Below are 23,073 nucleotides of genomic sequence, written 5' to 3' on the forward strand. Positions count from 1 at the left end.
ACAGATGTTAGCCCAGGGCCAATCTTCCTCATAAAAAAACCCCCAAAAAACAAAAAACAAAACAGTCAGGGATCGGGAGAGCCAGAGGTCAGCTGAGGAAGGCCAAGTGTCCATCATGGATTGATTCTACGCTCTGTCTTTGCTCCACACACGATGCAAGGCTGTTACTGCATAAACGCTGAAGAAGTCTTTCCTTGACCTGGCAGAGACCTCTGGGCACAAGCAGGAGGCCTGCATTTCTCAAAATAGGCCGATATTGGGGTGTGTGTGTATGTGTGACACCTGCCACCTGGGTGTTTGTTTCCACAGTCTAGGCTGCGTGGACAGGCAGAGCAGAGTAACCAGGGGTGGCTGCAAGCTTCGATGTGCTCATGAATTAAAGGCATGCTGAGGGGGCACCGGCTGTGTACCAGGCTGGCCTCCGGGTGTGTGAGTGAGGCGGGAGAGGGTGAAGGGCGTCCCAGTTGTCTATGCTGATCACAAATCACCCTAAACCTTGTTATCTCTCACAGTTCTGGGGGGCAGCTGGGCTCGGCTGGGGCAGTTCTTTTCAGGATTTCTCATATGGCTGCAGTCAGACCATGGGGGCTGGGTCCTAGAGTAAGCATCCCAAGAGAACCAGGTGGAACCATCAGCCCCAGCCTTGCACTGGAATATGCCTGTGTGTGTATATTGGGGGGGACCACAGGCCCAGCCCAGGAGACTGATTCTTCCGGCCTAGGCCACTCAGCCTGGGGACCCCAGTTGGCCTTTGTTCTCTAGAGAAAGCTCCTCTTCTGTCACCTCCTCTTCAGGGCAAAGTTCACTTTCTGAGCAGCCCGGGCGGGGCTGGGGCTTGTGTAGGATGAGTAACAAGGTGTGGCTTCTAAGGGTAAGAGGGAGGGAGGACTGCAGGTCTGGGGGCTGGGAGACACAGAGGGTGGGGGTGAGGTGCTTCACCGGGGTGACTGGGGGGCGGGCAGGAGGAAGACCAGCCATCCGGAACTTTCTGAGCCCAGCCCTGGGAGGATCTTTATCAAACCAGCCACTGCAAGGTCTTTCCCGGGCAGCTCAGGATGTGTCCAGAGGGCGTGTCCAGCTCTGCTGGGGCCACGGCCCGTAGGCCTGGCCTTGGTTATGCAGGAGTGGGGCTGGGGAACAGAAGCAGGCCAGGGAGGGTGCACGGCCCTCCCACCTTCCACGGGGGCCCACTGTCTGAGGACTGCACAGACCTGCAGACCAGTTACATCCCCACCCCAGGACCACCCCAACGTCCTCCTTTCCTTCTTGCTCCAGGGTTGGAATCTGAGCTCCACCAAATCCTTGCTGTGTGACCTTGGGCAAGTCATGTTCCTCTCTGGGCCTCTGTTTTCTCATTTGTCAGGAGGAGATTGTTACTGAGATTGTGGCTCGGGATCTCGAGAAGGTCACGGATGGTGAAGCCCTAGAGCAATCAGCAGGTAAGGCAGGCGACAGAGGATTTGGAACCCTCCCCGAGGGAGCATAGAGATGAACCAGAGGTCATCTTTGCGGCTGGAGAAAGTAGGTCCTCGTGCCACGTCTCCGTTTGCTCATCCCCTCACCATACAGAAGAGGAAACTGGAGCAGCACTTGTGGGATTAAGAGCCTCGAAATTTGAAAGTAGTTAAGAGAGTAGATCCTAAGAGTTCTCATCTCAAGGAAAAAGATATTTTTTCTTTTTTTGTGAGGAAGATTGGCCCTGAGCTAACATCTGCCAATCCTCCTCTTTTTGCTGAGGAAGACCGGCCCTGGGCTAACATCCTTGCCCATCTTCCTCCACTCTACATGGGACGCTGCCACAGCATGGCTTGACAAGCAGTGCGTTGGTGCGCGCCCGGGATCCGAACTGGCGAACCCCGGGCCGCGCAGCAGAGCGCGCACTTAACCACTTGCACCACGGGGCCGGCCCCTCTTTTTCTTTTTTTTTGTATCCATATGAGATGACGGATGTTACCTAAACTTATTGTGGCAATCATTTCACAATATATGTGAGTCAAATCATGAGGCTGTACACCTTGAACTTATACAGTGCTGTACGTCAATTATATTTCAATAAAACTAGAAAGAAACAAAAAAGTCACGAAGACCCAGGTTCCATTGCTGGTGCTACACTTCCTAGCTGTGCACCTTTAGGTAAGTTAGGAAACATCTCTGGGTCTAGGTGTCCTCATCTGGGAAGGGGGATGGTCACCACGCACTCAGGTGAATATAAGGGGTGTTGGCGCAAATTCTTGCCTAGCCTCTCTGAGAGGCGGCATATTCCAGACCAGTGGTCTCCAACCATCGGCTGCACATGAGCGTCACCCGGGGAGCTTTCTAAATACTCTAGTTTAAAGAGGTATTTGGAAAAGCTCCCCGGTGACTCTCATGTGCAGCCAGGGTTGAGACTCACTCACTGGTCCCTAGCCTCACTGAGTTAAGTGTGATCCAGCAGCATCAACATCCCTTGGGGGCATCTTAGAAAGGCGGAATCCCAGGCCCCACCCCAGACCTGCTGAACCAGAATCTTCATGTTAACAAGATCCCCAGAGGACCCAACGCACATTGACAGTTTCTGTAACTGCGATTTTATAGTTTGAGAAGTACTGGCCTGGACAGTGGATTTCAGACATGTGTGTGTTTGGAGAAGGACAGAGGAGGCAATTTGGGAGGATTTGAGGCCTGTGGGGACCGGAAGGGAGAGTCCGTGGCTCTCATTAGAAAGGTGGATATTCAATCTGTAAAACCATAGGACGGAGGCCAAGTGACAAAGTAGCAAAATGAACTTATCCCCCCACACATCTGTGGACAGCTAATTTTTGACAAGGGAGCTAAGAACATACAATGGAGAAATGAAAGTCTCTTCAATAAATGGTGTTGGGAAAACTGGATAGCCACATGCAAAAGAATAAAGTGGACCATTATCTTACACCGGACACAAAAATTAACTCCAAATGGATTAAAGACTTGAATGTAAGACCTGAAACCATGAAACTTCTAGAAGAAAACATAGGCAGTACACTCTTCGACATCGGTCTTAGCAACATATTTTCAAGTACCGTGTCTGACTGGGCAAGGGAAACAATAGAAAAAATAAACAAAGGGGACTAAAAAGCTTCTGTACAGTAAAAGAAACCATCAACAAAATGAAAAGACAACCTAATAATTGGGAGAAGACATCTGCAAACCATACATCTGACAAGGGGTTAATCTCCAAAATATATAAAGAACTCATGCATCTCAACAACAAAAAACTAACAACCCAATTAAAAAATGGGCAAAAGACCTGAACAGACATTTCTCCAAAGAAGATATACAGATGGCCAACAGACACACGAAAAGATGTTCAAAATCATTAACTATCAGGGAAATGCAAATCAAAACTACAATGAGATATCACCTCACGCCTGTCAGAATGGCTATAATTAACAAGACAGGGGGCCGGCCCCATGGCTTAGCAGTTAAGTGCGTGCGCTCCGCTGCTGGCGGCCTGGGTTCGGATCCCGGGTGTGCACGGACGCACTGCTTCTCCGGCCATGCTGAGGCCGCGTCCCACATACAGCAACTAGAAGGATGTGCAGCTATGACATACAACTATCTACTGGGGCTTTGGGGGAAAAATAAATAAATAAAATCTTTAAAAAAAAAAAAAAACAAGACAGGAAACAAGTGTTCGAGAGGATGTGGAGAGAAGGGAACTCTCATGCAAACTGGTGCAGCCACTATGGAAAACAGTACGGAGATTCCTCAAAAAGTTAAGAATAGAACTACCATATGATCCAGCTATTCCACTGCTGGGTATTTATCCAAAGAACATGAAAACACGAATGTGTCAAGATACACGCACCCCTGTGTTCATTGCAGCGTTATTCACAATAGCCAAGACTTGGAGGCAACCTAAGTGCCCATCAAGGGACGAATGGATGAAGAAGATGTGGTATATATACACAATGGAATACGACTCAGCCATAAGAAACGATGAAATCCAGCCATTTGTGACAACATGGGTGGACATTGAGGGTATTATGTTAAGCGAAATAAGTCAGAGGAAGAAGGTCAAATACCATATGATCTCACCCATAAGTAGACTATAAAAACAACAACAAACAAACACACAGAGACAGAGATTGGATTGGTGGTTACCAGAGGGGAAGAGGGGAGGGAGGAGGGCGAAAGGGATGATTAGGCACATGTGTGTAGTGATGGATTGTAATTAGTTTTTGAGTGGTGAACGTGATGTAATCTATGCAGAAATAGAAGTATAATGATGTACACCTGAAATTTATACAATGTTATAAACCAATGTTACCTCAATAAAAATAAAAGTTATGAATTACCCAGCAACATTAAAGAGAAAAAAAAAATGAACTTACCCCAGTCTTGAAGATAGACATGGTACTTACCAGCCGGGTCACATTCTTAGTGTGAAGACTCATGTGCAGAAACTGGGAGCATCCTTCTGATTCCACTGCTTACTGGCCTGTAGCATTACATTTGTTTGGATTTTATTTGTTTTCATGTATGTATTTAAACGGAGCCTACTTTTGGGAGGAAGGGGGTGGGGAGACTGGACCTCATCAGTGTTGGATAGAAAAATAGTCCTCCTGTCCTGGTCTCCAAAGAAGCAGTTGGCAGGAGAGAAAGTTTCTTAATAAAATGAACAAGGTGAGTGCACCCCAACCTGACGTGGGCCCCGCCAGCTCTGCAGCGCCGACAATACTGTGGTTTATTTCAGGGCAGCTGCTGAAAGTTTCTTGGAGTTTAGAACCTGGGCAGAGCTTAAGGGAAAGGAAGAGAAGGGGAAAGTAACATGAATACGCAGCCAACGAGGAGCCTCCCTGAGCTCTGGGCTCTGCTCGGCGTGTGCGTCCCCTGGCCTGGAGCTTCTGGTCAGTGCACTGTTCCTTCCTCAGCCGTGACTTCCCTAGTCAAGGCGTCTCCAGGCTTGGAGGGACTCATAGTCCAGGCTCGGGCAAGGAGAGGAGGCAGTCCAAGCCCCTCGGTGTGAAGATGAAGCTGAGGGCCCAGGGTCAACTTGGCGTCATTGCCCAGGAAGGGGAGACAGAATTTTGGGCTCAAGTTTTCCAGGTAAACTTCCTGGATCCTCTACCTGCCCATCCTGTCCCCCAGGACCAGGCTGATGGCCCCACTCAGGGCCAGGTGTGCCCTGACCCTGGCCTGATGAGAGTGTTGCTGTGCTGGGTGTGAGTGCTTGGCACTTAGCCAGAGGACTTTCTCCTTGTGCTTGGCGGGGGACTGGGGATAACCTGGAGGGGGGCAAAGGTCAGGGCCGAGCCGTCCAGGTGAGCCACTAGTCAGGCTGGGACATCCCAGGCTCCTAGGCCAGGTGGGAACAGCCCCAGCACATCTCCTAACTTCCTTCTGGGTCCAGTAAGGAGGAAGCTGTCTCAGGAGTCGCCGGTGGGCCAGCCTGCCCTCCAGTGGTGCTCGGCTGTAACTGCACCCTCCCTGCCCCACTTTTCACAATGGGGTGCAGCTGTGGAGGAAGGGTCCCCTTGTTCAGCCCACAGGCAAGTGATGGAGAGGGGGACTGTTCTCCGGTCATTTCAGCATCTCTCCACCTCATCTGATATCAACCCTAACAGGGAACGGGAACTAGCATGTAACCAGTACCTACTTCTTCATACGGGGCACTTTGACACCTTGCTTCCCCGATCCCTCCAAAAGTCCTGGGGCTAGGGGGTGTGACTAACTCATGTACAGAAACAGTTCCTAGCCTTGGAGACAGGCAGCAAGGGGTCAAGTCATAGTCCATTCCCTGCCCATCTGACTTCTAAAGCCATATTCCTAATGTACCACCCACCTGTGGAAACCCTCTAGGCCAGGAGTTCCCAGGCTCTCGGAAGGACCAGGCAAGCAGCAAATGGGAGGGGAATCATTGGGGGGTGGTGGAGACTGCAGAAAAATAAGGGATGTGTGCCACATCCAAAGGGCACAGTCATATGGCGCCAGCAAATTACTCTTGAGTGAGGATGCTGGACTAGCACTTGAGAGAAGCTGGAAGTCTGGATCTTTTTTTTTAAATGATGTACCCCTTGGGGGAGCAGTTATTTTTTTTTTTTTTGGCAGGGAAGGATTCACCGTGAGCTAATAGCTGTTGCCAATCGTCCTCTTTTTTTTTTTTTCCCTCCCCAAAGCCTCAGTACATAGTTGTATATCCTAGTTTAAGTCCTTCTAGCTCTTCTATGTGAGCCGCTGCCACAGCACGGCTACTGACAGACGGGTGGTGTGTTCCGTGCCCGGGAAATGAACCCAGGCCGCCGAGGTGGAGAGTGCAGAACTTTAACCACTAGACCATCGGGGCTGGCTCAGAAAATCTGGATTTTTATGTAAAAGTTCCCAATTTTAAATATCAATGATTAATACAGAAGAGAGTTGAAATATAATGCAAGTCAAACAAAGACTGTTTCTAACACGTTGAGCTTCTGTAACACCCTCGTGGTGCAGGGGAGGTCCAGAGAGAGGAGGCGACTTGCCCACCATCACATAACCATATAGAGGCGGAGTCTGGACTCGGCCCCATGGCTCTTGACTCCCAGGCCAGTGCTGCTCTCATGCACGTCTCTGTGGTCTGCCCTGCTCTCCAGTCCCTGGGGCAGGGGCTGAGCCACCTCCGACTTCAGCGAGGTGCTGGGACACACAGACTCAGGCTAGAGGCTCGGAGACCATCCACATTTATTGGTCAAACTTGGCTTGCAGTGTAGCAGGGCCATCTGGGCCCTCTTGGAACTAAGGAAAACACCGTAACACGTGCAGCCGCGGGAGCTCCCCCGGCTCTCGCTGAGGTAGTGGCTGGGCCCAGTGGCCTTGCCTGACTATCTTGGCAGTGCACCCCCATCCCCCCACCCCCGCCCCGTTAGACCCGGCTTTGTCCCTTACACAGGACAGACTGGGCCCGTCCACTCCCAAGGGCAGACTAGCTCTACCTGGACCTGGGCCCCAAGTCCTTGGAAGCCATTTAAGGGGGGCGGGGGTCATGCAGTTTACAGGTGGGAAGACTGAGGTTTGAGGCAGGAGGAGATGCATCCAAAAGCCTCATGGCTTAGTCTTCAAGTTGGCCCAGAGCCTGGTCCTCAGGCCACTGGGCCAGTCAGTGCTTGGACACTCTCCCCATCCCAGTTCTGGGCGGAAGACAGTCTTTGGCTGAGCTGCTCTGGAATGCGATCTATAAATACAAACTTGGGTTTAAAAAAGTAATAAATTAGATCTTGGACCAGCTGAGGGCATCTGGCCAGCCCCGTGTCATATGACATGGACATTTGTCACATGTCATATATGAATCACCAATCACGTGTCCTGCCACGTGTGGAGCTAGGACCCACACCATTGACCCACAGTCCACTCTGCCACATGTGACCTTCTGCGTCACGCATCACATCATGACACCCTCACTGTGCCACATGTCCCCAACTGGTCATGCATGTCACATGTGACGCAGAGTAGTCCATTGGCCATACGAGTCTTCTGGTCTCCAAAGAAAGTCCTCCCTGAAGACTGCAGCAGGACAGACGTGCTGCTCCCTCCCGGGGCAGCATGCAGGGACTCCCAGCCGAGGATCTTCTCTGAGTCCTCCGTCCTGGTGGGCGGATGGACGTTGCCATCACTTGGATCTGAAGGGCAGTGAGGGGCCATCAAGTACCCCGAGGGGCCTGTGGCCGGTTGTGGAAGAAAGCGAAGTCCAGCCGGGGCTCCTGGCTCTGCAGACGCTGGGCCATGCTGGGCGGGATGGGGTTATTCCAGAGGCTGCAGGGCACAGAGACAGACACTCAGCGCTGGGAGCCACTCCCCCATCCTCTTGTCTCTGCCCCCTGTCCTGCCTACAGATGGGGGACCGAGGCCCCAAAGGGGAAGAGCCGTCCCCAGAGTTACCTGGCAGAGGCGGTATTAGACTGGTATGGCGACTGTAGGGAGATGGTGTTCCCTACACCCACCTCCTGACTTCTCCCACTCAGTCTTCTTCCCAGGGAGCTAGTGATCCCAGCCAGGGTCACAGTCATATGATACATTCGCGCAAATAAGGAAAAAGTTCCCCTTCTTTAAGACACTATTTCCATCATCTGTAATTGTTATAATATATTGGTTTTTATCGAACAAGACACTTCACCACCATCTATAGAAATCTAACACGTGTATTATGTGAATGGTGTCGCTTAGATGCGATGCCCTTGTTCAGTGCACAACCTATACAACTGTATGTGGTGGCTCTGATTATAGAGACCATTTTAAGTGTTTACGATGTGCCAGGCATTGTGCTCAGTGCTTTATATAATCATTTAGTCCTCACAGAAACTCTCTGAGGTAAATACTATCATTATCCCCCTTTTAGAGATGAGGAAATTGAGGTTCAGAGAGGTTGAGTTACTGGTGCAAAGTTATACAATTGGCAAATGGTAGAGCTGGGATTGGATCCAGGTCTGCTTGCTGCCACACTGCTGGTGGAGTGGTCCAAGTCTCCTTTGGTAATCCCCAGCCCAGGTCCCGCCTCCTCCTACAGGGAGTCCTCCTACATTGCAGGGGTTGGTGTGGCCTCCTACCCACCGTCCCTGCTCCTGCAAGCCCTTGTTACCGGATGACTTGGATGCTAGACCCCTGGGCCAGCCCTTCCACCAGGAGCCAGGCTCCACGAGCTGTGATCCGATTCTTCTCCAAGCTTCCCAGTGGACAGCAGAGGAAGGAGACAGAGAGAGACTGGCATGAGACAGTCGGAGGGGCTTCCCTATGTCCCTTCCCCAGGACAAGATGGGGGGACACGGGATCCCCACACATCTGCTCAGAGAAGCCAGCAGACAACAGGGGACTCGTGGTGAGGACAGCAGGAAGGCTGAAGGCTGGGACCCAGGGAGAGCTAAGCTTGCCAGGGGCTTGGAGTGGACCAGAGTGTGCAAGTCAAGGAAGGCTTCCTGGAGGCAGGGGCCTGACCAAGTGGCCTCTTGGCTTTCCCCGGGATGCAGGTCCCCCTTCAGGCCTCCCCGCCCCCTTCCGGCTCCCCAGGATGTGCCCCTCATACTCCACTCTCTTCAGCCGGCCCATCCGCGGCAGGACCCCGGCCAGCTCGGCAGCCGCCTCGTCCCCGAGCAGATTCCAGGACAGCCTGCAGGGTAGGGGGCCCGAGGTCAGGTGCAGCAGAGCAGTGAGGTCGAGGGGTGGAGACAAGGTGGCGGGTGAGGAGGGCTGGGGGCCAATGGTTGGGGGGTGGAGCCACGCAGGTGCAAGAGAGGCCACCTGATGGGGGGCTCGTATGCCCCCCAAAGACTTGTCAGGGCACAGGTATCTCTTTCCACCTCCCCAACCCCTTCCCTGAGCTGTTGTCCCTCAGGAACCCAGACAGCTCAGGAGCTGGCTGTCCTGAGACTTCAGACCACATGGTCTGCAGAAACACGGTCACAGTCCAAACCTCCACCATGCCTGGGCCTCCATCGCGATTTCTGCCACATCCAAGCACCTCCCACATTATCTGTGTTATATTTTCCTCCTTCCCTTCCTTTTTTTTTTAACTTTAGGAAATTAATCTTAGGAAACATTTATCACTACTATCATTAGAAAACCTGTGTTGAGGATCCTAAATGGAAGGTAGTTGCAAAGACAAATACAGTGCAAACAACGGTATTAACTTCTAGCCAGAACCTATGTCCTTCCTAAGGTGTGAGCCTGTGGCCTGCCCCCTGCTGGCTAAAAAGAGAAAATCTCCAGTATGAGGTGTCGAAGAAGAGTTAGCACCGATCCGAGACTTTGTCTTTGGTGTAATGTACTGAGAGGGATTGAAATCTTTAAGATGCAAACCTAAAATCCTTATAATCACTTGCATTCCGTACTTTAGGAAACAGCTTTTTCTTCCATGCCGTGGTCAGGGGCCCAGACCAGTCCTGACAGTCTGGTTACCCCTGCAAGGCCCCAACGTCTGAGGGCCTCTGAATGCCAAGAGGGCGATGGGCCGGCCGGTGGCCAGGTGGGGGACCTGTGGCTCCAGCCTCTCTTCACTACCAATGGGCGGTTCATAAATTGAGGCTCCATAAACCAGGGGAGGTGGTCTATCCAGCCCCTCCCAAAGGGAAAGTCAGGGGCAAAGGGCCTTTAGAGACCGTCTGGTCCTCCCGCCCTCCCGCCACTCCACAGGTGGGAAACAGGCAGGAGAGGCTGAATGGCTTTGCCCCAGAGCACTCACAGCTCAAGTGTTAAAACTGCCTCGAGAGGTTTGAGCAAGAATGATCTTCCCATTTACAGATGGGAGACCAGCCAGGGAGAAAGGGACCAGCTCCGGGCTACACATCACGCGGCCAAGCCCCCAGATGCCTGCTTTCCCCAGCTCAGGGCTCTCCCAAGCACTCACAAGATTTCTTCCAGGGCCGGGCAGAGCACGAAATTGGCAGCCAGGGGCTTGGTGGTCTGGTTGTCAATCTCACACGAAACCAAGCTGGGGATGGAGGAGGGGTGGGATGGAGGTGTCTGAGTCAGCGGCACCTCCAGCTAGTCCCCCTCTCCTCGCCCTGCAATCAGGGCAGGAGGGAGCAGAGTCACAGGGTCCGGGCACCTCCAGCTAGTCGCCCTCTCCCCGCCCTGCAATCAGGGCAGGAGGGAGCAGAGTCACAGAGTCCGGGGCAGGGTGGTAGTCTTAAGAAAGTGTCCCTTTGTGCCCCAGGCTCCCCCCATACCTGAGATCTATGTCACATCAAAGGCCTTCCAGGTGTCAGGCTCAGCCAGAGAGGGGCTGCCCCCGCCCCCCCCCCCCCCGGCCGCCCCAGTTCCCAGGCAGTCAGAGGAGGCTACTTACTCGATTTGCCTGAGCAGCGGGAGCCCCTGGCAGAAATACGGGACCCCTCCGGCCAGGCTGTTCTCTGCCAGGCTGCAGGGCAGGGAGACCTCTGTGAGAGGATCGCCCAGACCCTCCCGGCCTGTCCCCCTGCCCGGTTCCACGCCCCCCCTCACCTGATCTCTTCCACGTGCGGGCATCCATCCAGGGCCTGGCCCAGGCTCCGCACCCCCTCTAGGCCCAGACGGCTGGAGGGCAGGCTGGGGAGAGGGGAGAGGGTGGGGGACCACGTGTGAGGATTGGGGGGCCTTCCCGGATGCCCCACCCTCAGCTTTGTCTCAGGCTGCACCGCCAGACCTTAGAAGACAGTCTGCGGAACTGCCACTCCAAGCCCCCTCCCCACCCACACAGGACCTGGGTGGGTGTCAGGGCCCTGGCTTTGGGGTCTGAGATCCTTCCTGCATTAGCAAGGTAAGCTCTCCACCCTCTCCTGGCTTCAGTTCTCTCGCCTGGAAAATGGAGCAAATAGAACTCCTGGCCCCTTGGGGCTGCTGTGAGGCTCAAATGAGACCACGGACATAAACTGTAAAGTGCTGAGGCTGGGCTGCTTGGCGCTTCCTCCTGCATAGCCCTTTGCTGACACCTCCTCATCCATCCTCAGGGATCAGCTCTCGGGTCACGCTGAGCTGGGACTGCTGACTTCTTTCACAGATAAGGAAACTAAGGCTCAGAGGGGGCAGGGGCCTGGCCAAGGGCACACAGGGGCTGGTGGCAGAGCCGGGACCAGGCTGGGTCTCCTGATTTCCCGCCCCAGACTCCAGAGGAGGGAGGAGCAGGCGGGTGCGGGGTGGGCAGCCAGCCCCAGGACAGGGCACAGTTTGCCCTAAGGCAGAGCAGCTCAGCCGAGGGGGCCTTGGCCCCCCGTGTTCCCGGGGAAGCCCTCCCCGCTGGCTCCACACACACCCCTGGCAGGAGACACTCACCGCAGGACCCTCAGGTGCCGGGGCAGTGCCCGGGCCAGCCCCAGGGCTGTGGGGTCCCCCAGGGCATTGCAGCCGAGGCTGAAAGAGGAGAGGGGATGAGCGTGAGCACCAGGCTGGCCCGCTCCGGACCCCTGCCCTCTCCTGAGTCCACTGCGGTAGAGCAGGGCCAGGTGGGCCGCGGGGACACAGAGGGCAGAGGGCAGCCCCCCCCCGGGCACACACTCACATCAGATCCTCCAGGTGCCGGCAAAGGGCCAGAGACTCCACCAACCGCATTCCCCCAGCAGGGCCGATGCCATTCGCTGAGAGGCTGAGAGGGGCAGACATCAGACCTTCGGACTCCCCCTTCCCCACCCCCGCATCTGCTGGGGCCTGAGGAGACAGCACCCCCACCACACCCCCTCCCAGCCTGAGGGGGCAGAAAGGCCCCAAGAGGGGGCTGGCCCCGTGGCGTAGCCGTTAAGTGCGCGCGCTCCGCTGCTGGCGGCCCGGGGTTCGCGGGTTTGCCGGTTCGGATCCCGGGCGCGCACCGACACACCGCTTGTCAGGCCATGCTGTGGCGGTGTCCCATATAAAGTGGAGGAAGATGGGCACAGATGTTAGCCCAGGGCCAGTCTTCCTCAGCAAAAAAAGAGGAGGATTGGCAGATGTTAGCACAGGGCTGATCTTCCTCACAAAAAAAGAAAATAAAAAAAAGAAAAGAAAAAAAAAAAAAAGAAAGGCCCCAAGAGGAGCAGGGGCTGGGCTGGCTCGAGGTCCCAAAGTCGGCAGGGCCAGGAGGTAACGCAGCCCCCACCCGGACACGGAGGGTGGGGCAGGAATGTCAGCCTGAGCCGGAAGCCAGTGCCCCCTGGAGGGCCCTGTGGTAGGGCTGGCCACTCACTCGATCTTCCTGAGCTCAGGCAGCCCCGGCAGGACGGCAGCTAAGTGCTGGGCACCGGTGTCTCCAATCTGGTTGTGGCTCAAGCTTGGGGAGAGAAGAGCAGGAGAACCGGAACCATCAGCCTGCCACCATCTCATCCTGTCCGCATCCTCCTCCCGGAACAGAAGAGGAGGCTGAAGTCTAGAGAAAGGCCTCAGCTCACACTGATCAAGTCTCCTCACCCCATGTTGGGTGAGGACTCCAAACTCTTGTCTTCTGTGTAGGCTGTTCTCCCTGATGTCTGACCTAAATCCCTCTTGCTGCAATCAACACTCTCACATCCTATCTTTGGGTCTCCCAGGGTTCTAGGGCTGGGGTTATACAGAGTAGAAGCCGATGAAGGCCATCAGACTAAGACATGAAGAGTGTCCTCAAGGAGCCCCTTGCTTTTGTCATCTTCCCCTGCCAAAGTTGTCTTGGGTCTGGGGGAGGGACAGGCAACTCACCCCAGCTCCTCCAAGCTGGTGGCAGCTCTGAGGGCCTTGGAAAGGTGGCAGCAGCCAATGTCACCAATGCCGTTCCTGCTCAGACTGGAGAAGGAGGGAACAAGCCAAGAGGCCTTAGTCAGGAGTAAAGGCCTTTGCAGGTGCTGTGCTAAGAACTCTACAGTTTGTAAACCTTTATGCATCCAGGACTTCACATGCCAGTCACAAAACTTCAAGGGGGAGGGGGATGGGCAGGGTGGGCATGACTGTACCCAATGTCCAGATGAGAGAACAGAGGCCCGGGGGGGAGCTGTGACTGGCCAAAGACTCCTGGGGACTCCCAGGCAAGTGGAAATGAAAGTCCAGAGCCGCTGGCCTGGTAGCAGTGTCCCCAGTTTTGGTTTGGCCAGGCTTGGCCTCAGCCCGTGTCAGGGATCTCCAGGCCGCCCGGGGAATGCCAACACCACGCGGGTTCCATAGTTCAGACAAATCGTTCCTCCAGGCATATCTTGTTCTAATCTATGCAAATGGGGGGTTTTCCCTAGACCCAGCCCACTGTCTTTTCTGCACCCTGCCCTGCCCTGCTTCTGTGAGTGGAAAAACAAAACAGAACAGCTGAGGCAAAGGGTCTCAGTCCCATGTGAACTATTTGTCTAAGGGTGGTTTGTTTTGTTTTCTTTGGTTTTACAAATTAAATTGTAGCGAACTGCCTTTGGGTAAATTACTTTTGGGTGAAATGACCTGGTCTCATATGATATGGTCCCCAAACTCTCTGACCTCATTTCCTACCACCCCACCCCGCCAGAGTGGGGGTGCGGGCTTGGATTAAGACAAAACATGCTTTGTGTCATTGCTGGCATTTGTTTTTAGTCATCATATTTCATATTTTGGAAAACCACATGAAAAGAGCGTGTGACGTTTGTTTATCAAAGTGGCCAGGGGCGCGAGGCGAAATAGCAAGGTCACCAGATCTGGGTCCTGACTCTCACTACTCAGAGTATGCTCTCTGGCCTCCAGAATTGGTACCACTGGGGAGCTTGTTAGAAGCGCGGAATCAAGGCATCCCAGACCAGTGGGACCAGAAATGTGAACAAGGACCGGGGGGAATTTGTGCACATTGAGGGTTGTTCTAAGACGTGACTCCTTCAGGTCACTTTTGTAGCCAGGAGGAAGCTGGTGGCATTAAAAGGTAAGAGCTGTGGCACTGATCTGGGAGGGTACAAGAATACCCTGGAGACAGAAGCCACGGAGGGTCCTTGGGGAGGTGCCCCCTGTGCTTCCCCGGGCGGGTGGTCCCAACAGAGCTGGGGAGGGCGTCTCATTCCCATGGGGTCACTCGGTCACTCACCGGAGGCTCTGCAGGAGGGTCATGTGGCTTAGTCCTTGAGTGAGCACGGCCAGGGTGGAGCCGCCCAGCGGGAGGTGGCTGAGGCTGGAAGACAGGAGGCAGAGGAGGACTTGGCATCGCTGGGGTTGGGACCCAGATGCAGACCGATGCCTGTCCAGTGTGGGGGCTTGAGGCTTCTGTGTTTAGCAATGCCCAGGACTTCCAAAACACCCACTTATATTCACATAGTGTAAAAACATCATACAGAACAAAACTGCCCTGGGGCATCCACATGCCATTTCTCTGCACGAATGACGAAGGCCATCAAGCACAGTTCTACGTTCTCATCACACTGGACCGACTCCTGATCAGGAGCCCCGGCGACCACATACGGAGCACATACTACGGGCCACGCACAGGGCTCAGGGCCATCTTGAGACGTGGGTCTATTATCCTCCCCATTTACAGATAAGGAACACGGAGGCTCAGAGAGGTAGAAAACGTGTTCAAGGCCACACACAGAAAGTGGCAGCATCAGGAACAGAACCGAAGGCTGTAGGACTCCCATTCCTGGGCCCCCACCACGTGTGACCCATGGGATCATGCTCCCCCAGGCCCCAGCCTGGGCAGGGGCGGGGAATAATAATATTAATTATAGCCAAAACTTGGCGAGTGTGAATTCCATGCTAGGCTCTGTTCTAAGTCCTTAACATGTACTGTTTCATTTAATCCTCCCAACAACCCTAGGAGGTAGGTACAACTACTATCCCCTGAGTCAAGATGAGTTAAGAGAGGTTAAGTAACTTGCCCAAGCTCACACATTGAGAGGTAGAACCGAGAGTGACAATGGTCCTGGTCTGCCTAGAACCGAGGGGGTTTCCAGGATGTGGGACTTTCAGCCCCGAGCCAAGTGGGACAGTAGGTCACCCTACGAAGAGTTGAACCCAGGTGGTGTGGCTGCTAACCAGGGTCCAGGCCCCTAACCATTCTGCTGCAGAGACACAGGCAGAAGCTGGCTGGATTTGAGGGGAGCCGTGTGTCAGGGAGGAGACACTCGGAAATGACAGATCTGAAAGTGTAAGAGGACTCTAGGCAGTGAGGACCCACCCCTTCCCTTCAGACAGAGAAGGTGGCATTACGCCCACTTTATAGACAGGGTGACTGAGCCCGTGAGAGGTAAGGTGCAGCACTGGGTGCTGGGAAGTCAGAAGAAAGTGTAACACGTCTGGCCTGTTCTCTGCAGGACCTCCAGCTCCTGGCCCAGGTGCCCAGGTGAATACATATTTGTCAGATGCATGAATGAGCCAATGAATGACCTCACTGAGCCTCCAACCTCCCAAATGAAAGCTTCCAGAAGGAAGGGACGCTGAGCAGAGGTGCAGACACACAGGGGCGAGGCCAAAGAAATGGCTCTGTGGGAGGATAGGGGGGCCTTCTGGTCACAGGTCTCCCTCATACCCCGACCCCCCAGGACAAGAAAAGAAGGAGAAAGTGGGAGAATTTCATTGTCAGGGGCAAAAAGTCAGAAGGCTACTTTTAAACTGTCTTCAAAACATATGTTGAAAAAAATCTGGAGAAAAGTTCACAAACTGCTCCTTCACAGAAGTTTTCCCAGGGGCTGTCATGTTCTTTGTTACATATTTCTATAATGATGGAACTTTTTATAACTAGTGTCTATTTTGGTTCATCAGAAAAACTTAGAGATTAAAAGCAGAAAATGCCCTGTTACATGTTCTGTCTAGATACTGCCATGTTGGTGCAAGATGGGGACCTGTCCCTTAGACTGAGGCTGTTTCCAGTGTTTCTTAGAATTTGGCGACTCCAAATACAGGTGAGAGTAAAAGTTGCCAGTTACTAAGGAAAGGACTGTAGGCTAATGGCAGTGGACATCTGTGGGTTTTTTCTGCCCAGAGTTTGTTTCTCTTTCTTCTGTTAATAGGACCCTGAAATACCACCTCCCACTACGTCCAGATAAGTGGGTGGGCACATGACCCAGATCTGGCCAATCAGAATATTGTGTGCTCAGACCCACGGTGATTGGTGTAGGGATGGGCACGTGACCAGAGCTGGTCCAGTGAGACTCAGTCTAGGGCCTTTTCTCGCAGCTACAGGGAGAAAGGTGCTCCCTTTCCACTAAGCTGGTAGAGAGTAAGCCTGAAGCGGCAGGGACAGCCTGCCGGAGAATGAAGTCAAGATGGAAAGAGAGACGGAAGTGGGGGGGGCAACAAATATAGAACCTGGATCCAGCCAAGCCTGAAGCCAGTTGCCTTGTAATTTTCAGTGACGCGAGCCAATAAATTTCTGGCTTGGGTCGGTTTGCGTGAGTATTCTGTTTCCTATAATCGTGCATTTTGATAGCACTCAGAGCCAGGAAAGGAAGTAAAAGGGAGGGCATTCAGCTCACCTGGGTCCATTCAGGGACTGGAGAGTTAGTGTTCACAAGAGACGTGAAGGTTCCTAGGCATGCCTCCCCACCCCACCTGTTCACCACCACTTACTCCAGCCTCTTCAGCCACTGCTTGCCCTCAAGGGCCCCCAGCAGCACCCTGGTGTCCTCCTCACCAAACTGGTTGTTAGACAAGCTGGAGGGGACCAAACATGAGGTGAAGGTTAGACAAGCACCCAGCCTCCCTCACCCCCTCAGTCCCCCCAGGAGGCCGGCTCTGGATCTGCAGATCCTAGACCATCCCCCCTGTCCAGGCCCCAAGGGGGCATTCATGGTCCCAAGTGACAGGCCCTGGGGTCCCTGAGGAGGGCGGCATGGCAGCCACAGTTGACTCTGCTAAGAAAGGATGCCCTGGATGAGGGCTCAAAAGAGGAAGCCAGGGACAAGGGACACACACACACACAGGTGACATGACCCCTTCTGCCCCTCAGCTCTCTGTGCCTATTTTACAGCTGAGGCTTCTGAGCCCAGAGAGGCACAGTCATTTGCCCAGGGTCACTCTGAGTGACTGGCAAAATTGGGACCAAGAACACAGAGCTCAGCCTTCCCCGGCCACACCCAGAGATGCTGGGCTTCATTAGCGAGAAAGTGACAGGTTCAAGTCCACCTTACCAAAGGCTGACTGTCCCCTCCACCCCTGCCCTCAGCTGGGCCATCCTTCCAGACCCCTCCATCCCGAGACTCACTCCAGCTCCTCCAGGTGGTGGCAATGGCTCAGACCAGACGTTAGGTGGGCCAGGCCCTCGGAGCTCACACAGCTGGAGGTCAGCCTGGTGGGGGTCAAAGGGCAGGAGGTCAGGCAGGAGCTCTGGGTCTTGGGAGCTCTGAATGCTGGTGGCAGAGGGCAAGGAGGTGGGGTAGGGAGTGGTTCCTGGGGGGCCGTGGGAGGGGCCCTCCTTCCCTTAGTAAATCTCTCCCACCGTGGAATCATTAGGCCAGGATAACAGCTTGGAGGCAGGAGCATGGACTAGTTGAGCATTTTCCTAAACCACAATCATTCAGACAGCAACTTCACAATTTATGCCATAATCGGGCATCACTGTAAAGTCTAGCGAGTTACTGTCATTTACCACGAGCTCTGCATCTTTATTTAAACAACAAAAAAAGTAGCAAGTATTGGAGGTGTTAAAGAGATATTGGCACCAAAAGAAGACCTTCTCCTTCAAGCAATCAGTTGGATTAAGAGAACTGAAAGTTATAAAAGCTCCATTTTGCAACCATCATACTGATATTTGATTTAGGCAAGAATGATCCATGGATGCTAAAATTCACGGGCGGAAGTCTGAGGAAGAACAGATTATTTACATAGTCTTAAAGTATCTCCCTCCAAGACACTGGTTAGTTACAAAGGGAAAGAGAGGAGCTTTGCAAGTGAAGAGACCTGGCAGACACCACCACCTTCACTAGGTGATCACAGTTAACGTCACCAGGAAGGGGACAAATAGACATTACGTGCCTCCCGATGTGACATACCGAGAAGAACACAACAGCACCTCTGTGACATTCCTGCCCCAAATGCTGGACCTGAATCCAAGCACGAAGAAACATCGGACAAACCAAAGTCTAGAGACAGTCTACAAAGTCACTGACATGTAAATGTCACGACAGTATCAGGAAAGACAAAGACGGCCTGAGGACCCATTCTAAATTAGAGACTAAAGAGAGATGGCAACTACATGTAGTGCGTGATCCTGGATGGAGTCCAGGACTGGAAAAAAAAATGCCATAAACAACATTATTGGGACAACTGGCAAAATTGGAACATAAACTGTAGTTTAGATAATATTAGTGTCTCAATGTTAAATTTCTTGAATTTTCTACTTTTATTAGATTATGGGAGAGAATGTCTTTGTTCTTAGGAAATTCGCTGAAATATTAAGGGGTGAAGGGGCATGATTATGCAACCTACTTTCAAATGGTTCAGAAAAAGAAAGAGGGTGAGAGGGGAAGAAGAGAGGGGAGGGGTGAGGAGGGAGGGAGGGAAGATAGGAGCAAATGCAAAAACATATTGACGAAGGGGGAATTTGGGCAAATGGTATATGGAAGTTCTTCTCAGTCTCCTTGCAACTTTTCTATTCGTTTGCAATTATTTCCAAATAACAAAGAAAAAGAAAGAAAGAGCGTGGAAGAGGGAACCACTTTCTCGCCACGTGGCCACATGGATGACCACGCTCCCTGACATCATCTCCGGGGCCACGTGTGGTCCCGCAGGGTGGGGACACAGAGTTCCCAGGGCTGGGGAGAACAGGAAGCATGGGGGCAGGGTAGAGCTGCAAGGGCGCCTGAGTGCATGTCGCGTCCACATACCGGAATTTCTTCAGTGCAGACAGGGACAGCAGGAGGCTTCGCAGCAGCAGGGAGCTGGCGTCGTCGCAGAGGTTCACCTGGGACAAGCTGAAAAGGCCCAAGCATATTCCAGAGGATTTCAGGCTGGACACACCTCAGGGGTCATCCATCACAGAGAGGCGGAGGCCAAGAGAGGGGAAAGGACCATAGAGAGCTCCCGGGGGGCAGGGCTCCCCTATGCCGCCCTGGGGGTCTCCCCATTGGCCACATGTGAGTCTCCCCTGCACAGGGAAGCAAGAGGACCAGGGTCCAGCACTGCCCCAGGCTCTGCTCATCCCCATCCTGGACTGGCCAGCCTCCCACATGTGGCCTGGAGTGGGCACTGGGCTCAACCAGAGAACTCAGGGCCCCAGACAGGGTTTCCAGGTGCTGACCTGAGCTGCTGCAGCCTGGTGCACGTCTCCATCAGCTGGCTGACAAGAAGGCTGTGGTGGCTCCCAAGATCACAGTGAGCCAACCTGGAGGTAGACAGGGAGGCCGCAGTTTCTGAACACCTGGGTCAGTACTGGGGACACAGTCCCTGCCCACAAGGAGCTTACCTTCTGGGGGTAAATAGATGCTAATCAAATAAGTCCCACAACTGACTATTCAATTATGGGAAGTGCTATAAAGGAGAGGTCCAGATGGGGCAGCTGGTATGGCTGTGCAGGTTGTTCACTGCACAAGAGGACCCAGCCAAGGAGACGAGCTGGGGCTGAGATCCAGCTACGGTTTATTCCCAGACCGTGCACATGCAGGGCTGCATTCACCCTAAAGGGTGACATTTTAATCTCCAAAAATGTGCTGTATGGATTAGAAGCGCTGTGAATCCAGGCATCTATAAGAGTGGATAATGGGAGGACTTGACTAAATCTGGGGGTTCAGAGGGGCCTCCCTGAGGTGGTGGCATTTAAGCTAATACCTGAAAGATGAGGGGGAGATAGCCAGGTGAAGAAGGAGGAAGAAGCTACGTAGAGGAGGAGAGAACATTCTGGGCAGGGAACAGCCTGTGCCAAGGCCCTGAGGTCAAAGGGAGCAAGGTGGTGTTCCAGAAACTGAAAGCTGGTGGGGATGACTGGAGCTGAGGCTGGGGTTTGTGGCGGAGATGGACAGCATGGCGAGGTAGATTGGACCAGATCTCATAGGCCATGTAGAGACTTTGGACATCAAAGTACTCAGAGCAAGGGCATGAGAAATATTGGCCAGAAGCAACACTGCCCCCCCCGACCCCATCACCAGGCACTCCCTTGGGGTCCCAGGTACCGGGTCCCACCTGAGGGCCACAGCCTCCGAGTTCTCCTGATGGGGAAATTCCAGCTGGATACAGAGCTGCTGCTGGGTCTCGGAGATGCTGAGGAGGGAAGGCAGCCGGTGTGAGGCCCAGGGCAGCTTTCCCGCGTGGGCTGAGCTAGGACAGGGGCTGCCCGGCCCACCGACTCTGAGCTCCCAGACCCACTGGGGATCTGGACATGGGTCAGTGGGACGCTAAAGCCTTTGCTTTTAGCTACTCCATGTCATTCTGTCACCTCTGGTCACAGAGCCACAATGTGTGTTACTGTAGTCCAGGGGCCACTTCCAGGCAACCAGTATGGACTCCCAGCCATGTCCACCTGGGATCCAACGGTCCTTTGTCTCAACTCTGGGGCTGCCTTCTTCTCTGGCACTGCGGCTTGACTACTGCACAAGTCCCAACAAGCATGTGCAGCCCCTCACCTAGGCCCCAGGAGCTCCTGCCCTCTTGGGGACCCAGAGAACTCACTAGTGATGCAGCTATGACCCCACAGGACGAGAGACCACTGTCTAGATGAGGGAAGGTCGCAGTGGTCATGAAAAGATGAAGAATTCGGAGGGGCCTCCTCCCTGGACTCACCTTATTTTGGTGACGTTGCCTGAGGCCTGGGCGCAGGCTTCCAGCAGGGCGAGCACCCCGGCTCTGCCCACCCACGGCTCCTCCACTCTGTCACAGAAGCAGACACAGATAAAGGTCTCTCAGGGTGGGCGTGGGGGGGGGTGGGTGGGAGGAAAGTGCCCAGGGGGGCCTCGAAGCTTTTTGGTTTTTGCTTATTTTAAAACTTATAAAATTATACAATAGGCATAAGCATAAAACAGGAAATCAACATCACCCTTGTTTTAACAGTTATTTCAACAATTGAAACAGAAAATGTTATTTAAATAGTATCTTTAGATTTAAGAAAAGGTCTACCCAACATTACATTGCAAAGATAAGGAAATAAAACTATATATAAAACATGATCCCAATTTTGTATTTAAAAAAAGGAGAAATATATATGGAGAGGGAAAAAGCATGGAGAGAAAGAGGGAGGTAGAGATATGGGGAAAATATGTTAAATGATAATGCGAGTTGTTTAGATGGTAGAATTCTCATGGATGGTTTTTATTTTATTTCTTCCTTAGTTTTCAATATTTTCTGAACTTTCTACAATGTGCATGCATTAATTTAGAAGCAGGAGAAAAGAGAGTTGTTTAAAATATTTCTGTTTTTAAAGTTATACTGAATTTTTTTTCAAAGCACTATTTTCTTCCTTTGCTCTTCTGGGTTTTCCACAGGTTTCTACAATGAGTACATATTATTTTTAGAGTGAGAAAAGTTTTATTTTAAAATGCTATTTTGGATGATCCAGGAATTCTGGGTACATACCCAAGAGAATTGACAGCAGAGATACAAAGAGATAGTTGTGCACCCATGTTCATAGCAGCGTTATCCACAATAGCCAAAAGATGGAAGCAACCCAGGTGTCCATCAATGAATGAATGGATAAACAGAATGTGCTATATATATATATATATTTAGTGGAATATTATTCAGCCTTCAATAGAAAGGAAATTGTGACACATGCTACAACATGGATGAACCCTGAGGACATTATGCTAAGTGAAATACGCCAACCACACAAAGATAAGACTGTATGGTTCCACTTAGATGAGATTCCTCAAGGAGTCATGTTCATAGAGACAGAAAGTAGAAGGGTTGTTGCCAGAGGCTGGGGGAGGGAGGAATGAGAAGGCACAGAGTTTTGCAAGAAGAAAAGAGTTTTGGTTGCACAACAATGTGAATGTACTTAATGCTGCTGAACTGTACGCCTAACAGTGGTTAAGATGGTAAATTTCACATTATGTTAATTAAAAAAAATTACAAATTAATTAAATTAAAAATGTTATTTTGGGGAACAACCAGACTCTATGTGCCTCATCATGGGCTCCCACGAGAAGCATACAGCACTGGCCACGCATTGAGTTTTTTTGACACAAATATGTAACCGAATCTCATTGAGCCTTTTTTTAAAATTTTATTCATTTATTTATTTTTCCCCCAAAGCCCCAGTAGATAGTTGTAGCTGCACATCCCTCTAGTTGCTGCACGTGGGACGTGGCCTCAGCATGGCCGGAGAAGCGGTGCGTCGGTGCGCGCCCAGGATCCAAACCCGGGCCACCAGCAGCGGAGCGCGCGCACTTAACCGCTAAGCCATGGGGCCGGCCCCTCATTGAGCCTTTTGATCTAACTTCTGGTTCCAGGAAAGTCCGGGGTTAGAGGAACAAACTCAGTGACAACACGAGAAAGCAACCAGACAGAGCCAGAAAGTGGGACAGTCTTTGCCAACAGGTCACCGACATGAAAGAGGAAAGCGAGGGGTGACACAGATTATAAGTCTAAGAGCCGTCACCGCCCTGTGCAAATGTGGACCTTGACCGGATCCGGGATCCAACAAGCCAGCTGTCCCATTTGGGGACAATGGGAAATTTTAGATCGGACGGGGTAACACATGATACTAAGGAATTGGTACCGATTTTCGTAGGTGTCCTAACTTAACTGTGATGATGTAGAAAATGTTCTTATTTTTTAAAGATCCATGGTGAAATATTTTTTTTCCCCCCAAAG

The 23,073-nt window shown here is 52.5% G+C and overlaps 1 protein-coding gene across 4 annotated transcripts in view; it reads right to left on the reverse strand.

Moving 5' to 3' along the window:
* Window positions 1-6,658: 6,658 nt before the first annotated feature.
* The window catches only part of NLRC5 (NLR family CARD domain containing 5), a 93,341-nt gene continuing 76,926 nt past the window's right edge, over window positions 6,659-23,073 (reverse strand). For all 4 annotated transcript variants that reach the window (XM_087420218.1, XM_087420220.1, XM_087420216.1 and 1 more), the window contains exons 33-49: window positions 21,046-21,132; window positions 20,449-20,526; window positions 19,571-19,654; window positions 19,158-19,244; window positions 17,537-17,620; window positions 16,903-16,986; window positions 14,426-14,509; window positions 13,099-13,182; window positions 12,614-12,697; window positions 11,957-12,040; window positions 11,731-11,808; window positions 10,924-11,007; window positions 10,769-10,840; window positions 10,328-10,411; window positions 9,008-9,091; window positions 8,567-8,650; window positions 6,659-7,743 (exon numbers count right to left, since the gene is read on the reverse strand). In XM_087420218.1, the coding sequence (XP_087276344.1) occupies window positions 7,632-7,743; window positions 8,567-8,650; window positions 9,008-9,091; window positions 10,328-10,411; window positions 10,769-10,840; window positions 10,924-11,007; window positions 11,731-11,808; window positions 11,957-12,040; window positions 12,614-12,697; window positions 13,099-13,182; window positions 14,426-14,509; window positions 16,903-16,986; window positions 17,537-17,620; window positions 19,158-19,244; window positions 19,571-19,654; window positions 20,449-20,526; window positions 21,046-21,132 (1,438 nt within the window). In that variant the 3' untranslated portion in view covers window positions 6,659-7,631. The remainder of the gene's footprint in view (window positions 7,744-8,566; window positions 8,651-9,007; window positions 9,092-10,327; window positions 10,412-10,768; window positions 10,841-10,923; window positions 11,008-11,730; window positions 11,809-11,956; window positions 12,041-12,613; window positions 12,698-13,098; window positions 13,183-14,425; window positions 14,510-16,902; window positions 16,987-17,536; window positions 17,621-19,157; window positions 19,245-19,570; window positions 19,655-20,448; window positions 20,527-21,045; window positions 21,133-23,073) is intronic.

This window comes from Ceratotherium simum, chromosome 30 (assembly GCF_057802395.1).
Source record: "Ceratotherium simum simum isolate JZ-2026a chromosome 30, ASM5780239v1, whole genome shotgun sequence".
In the NCBI taxonomy this organism is placed as follows: Eukaryota; Metazoa; Chordata; class Mammalia; order Perissodactyla; family Rhinocerotidae; genus Ceratotherium; species Ceratotherium simum.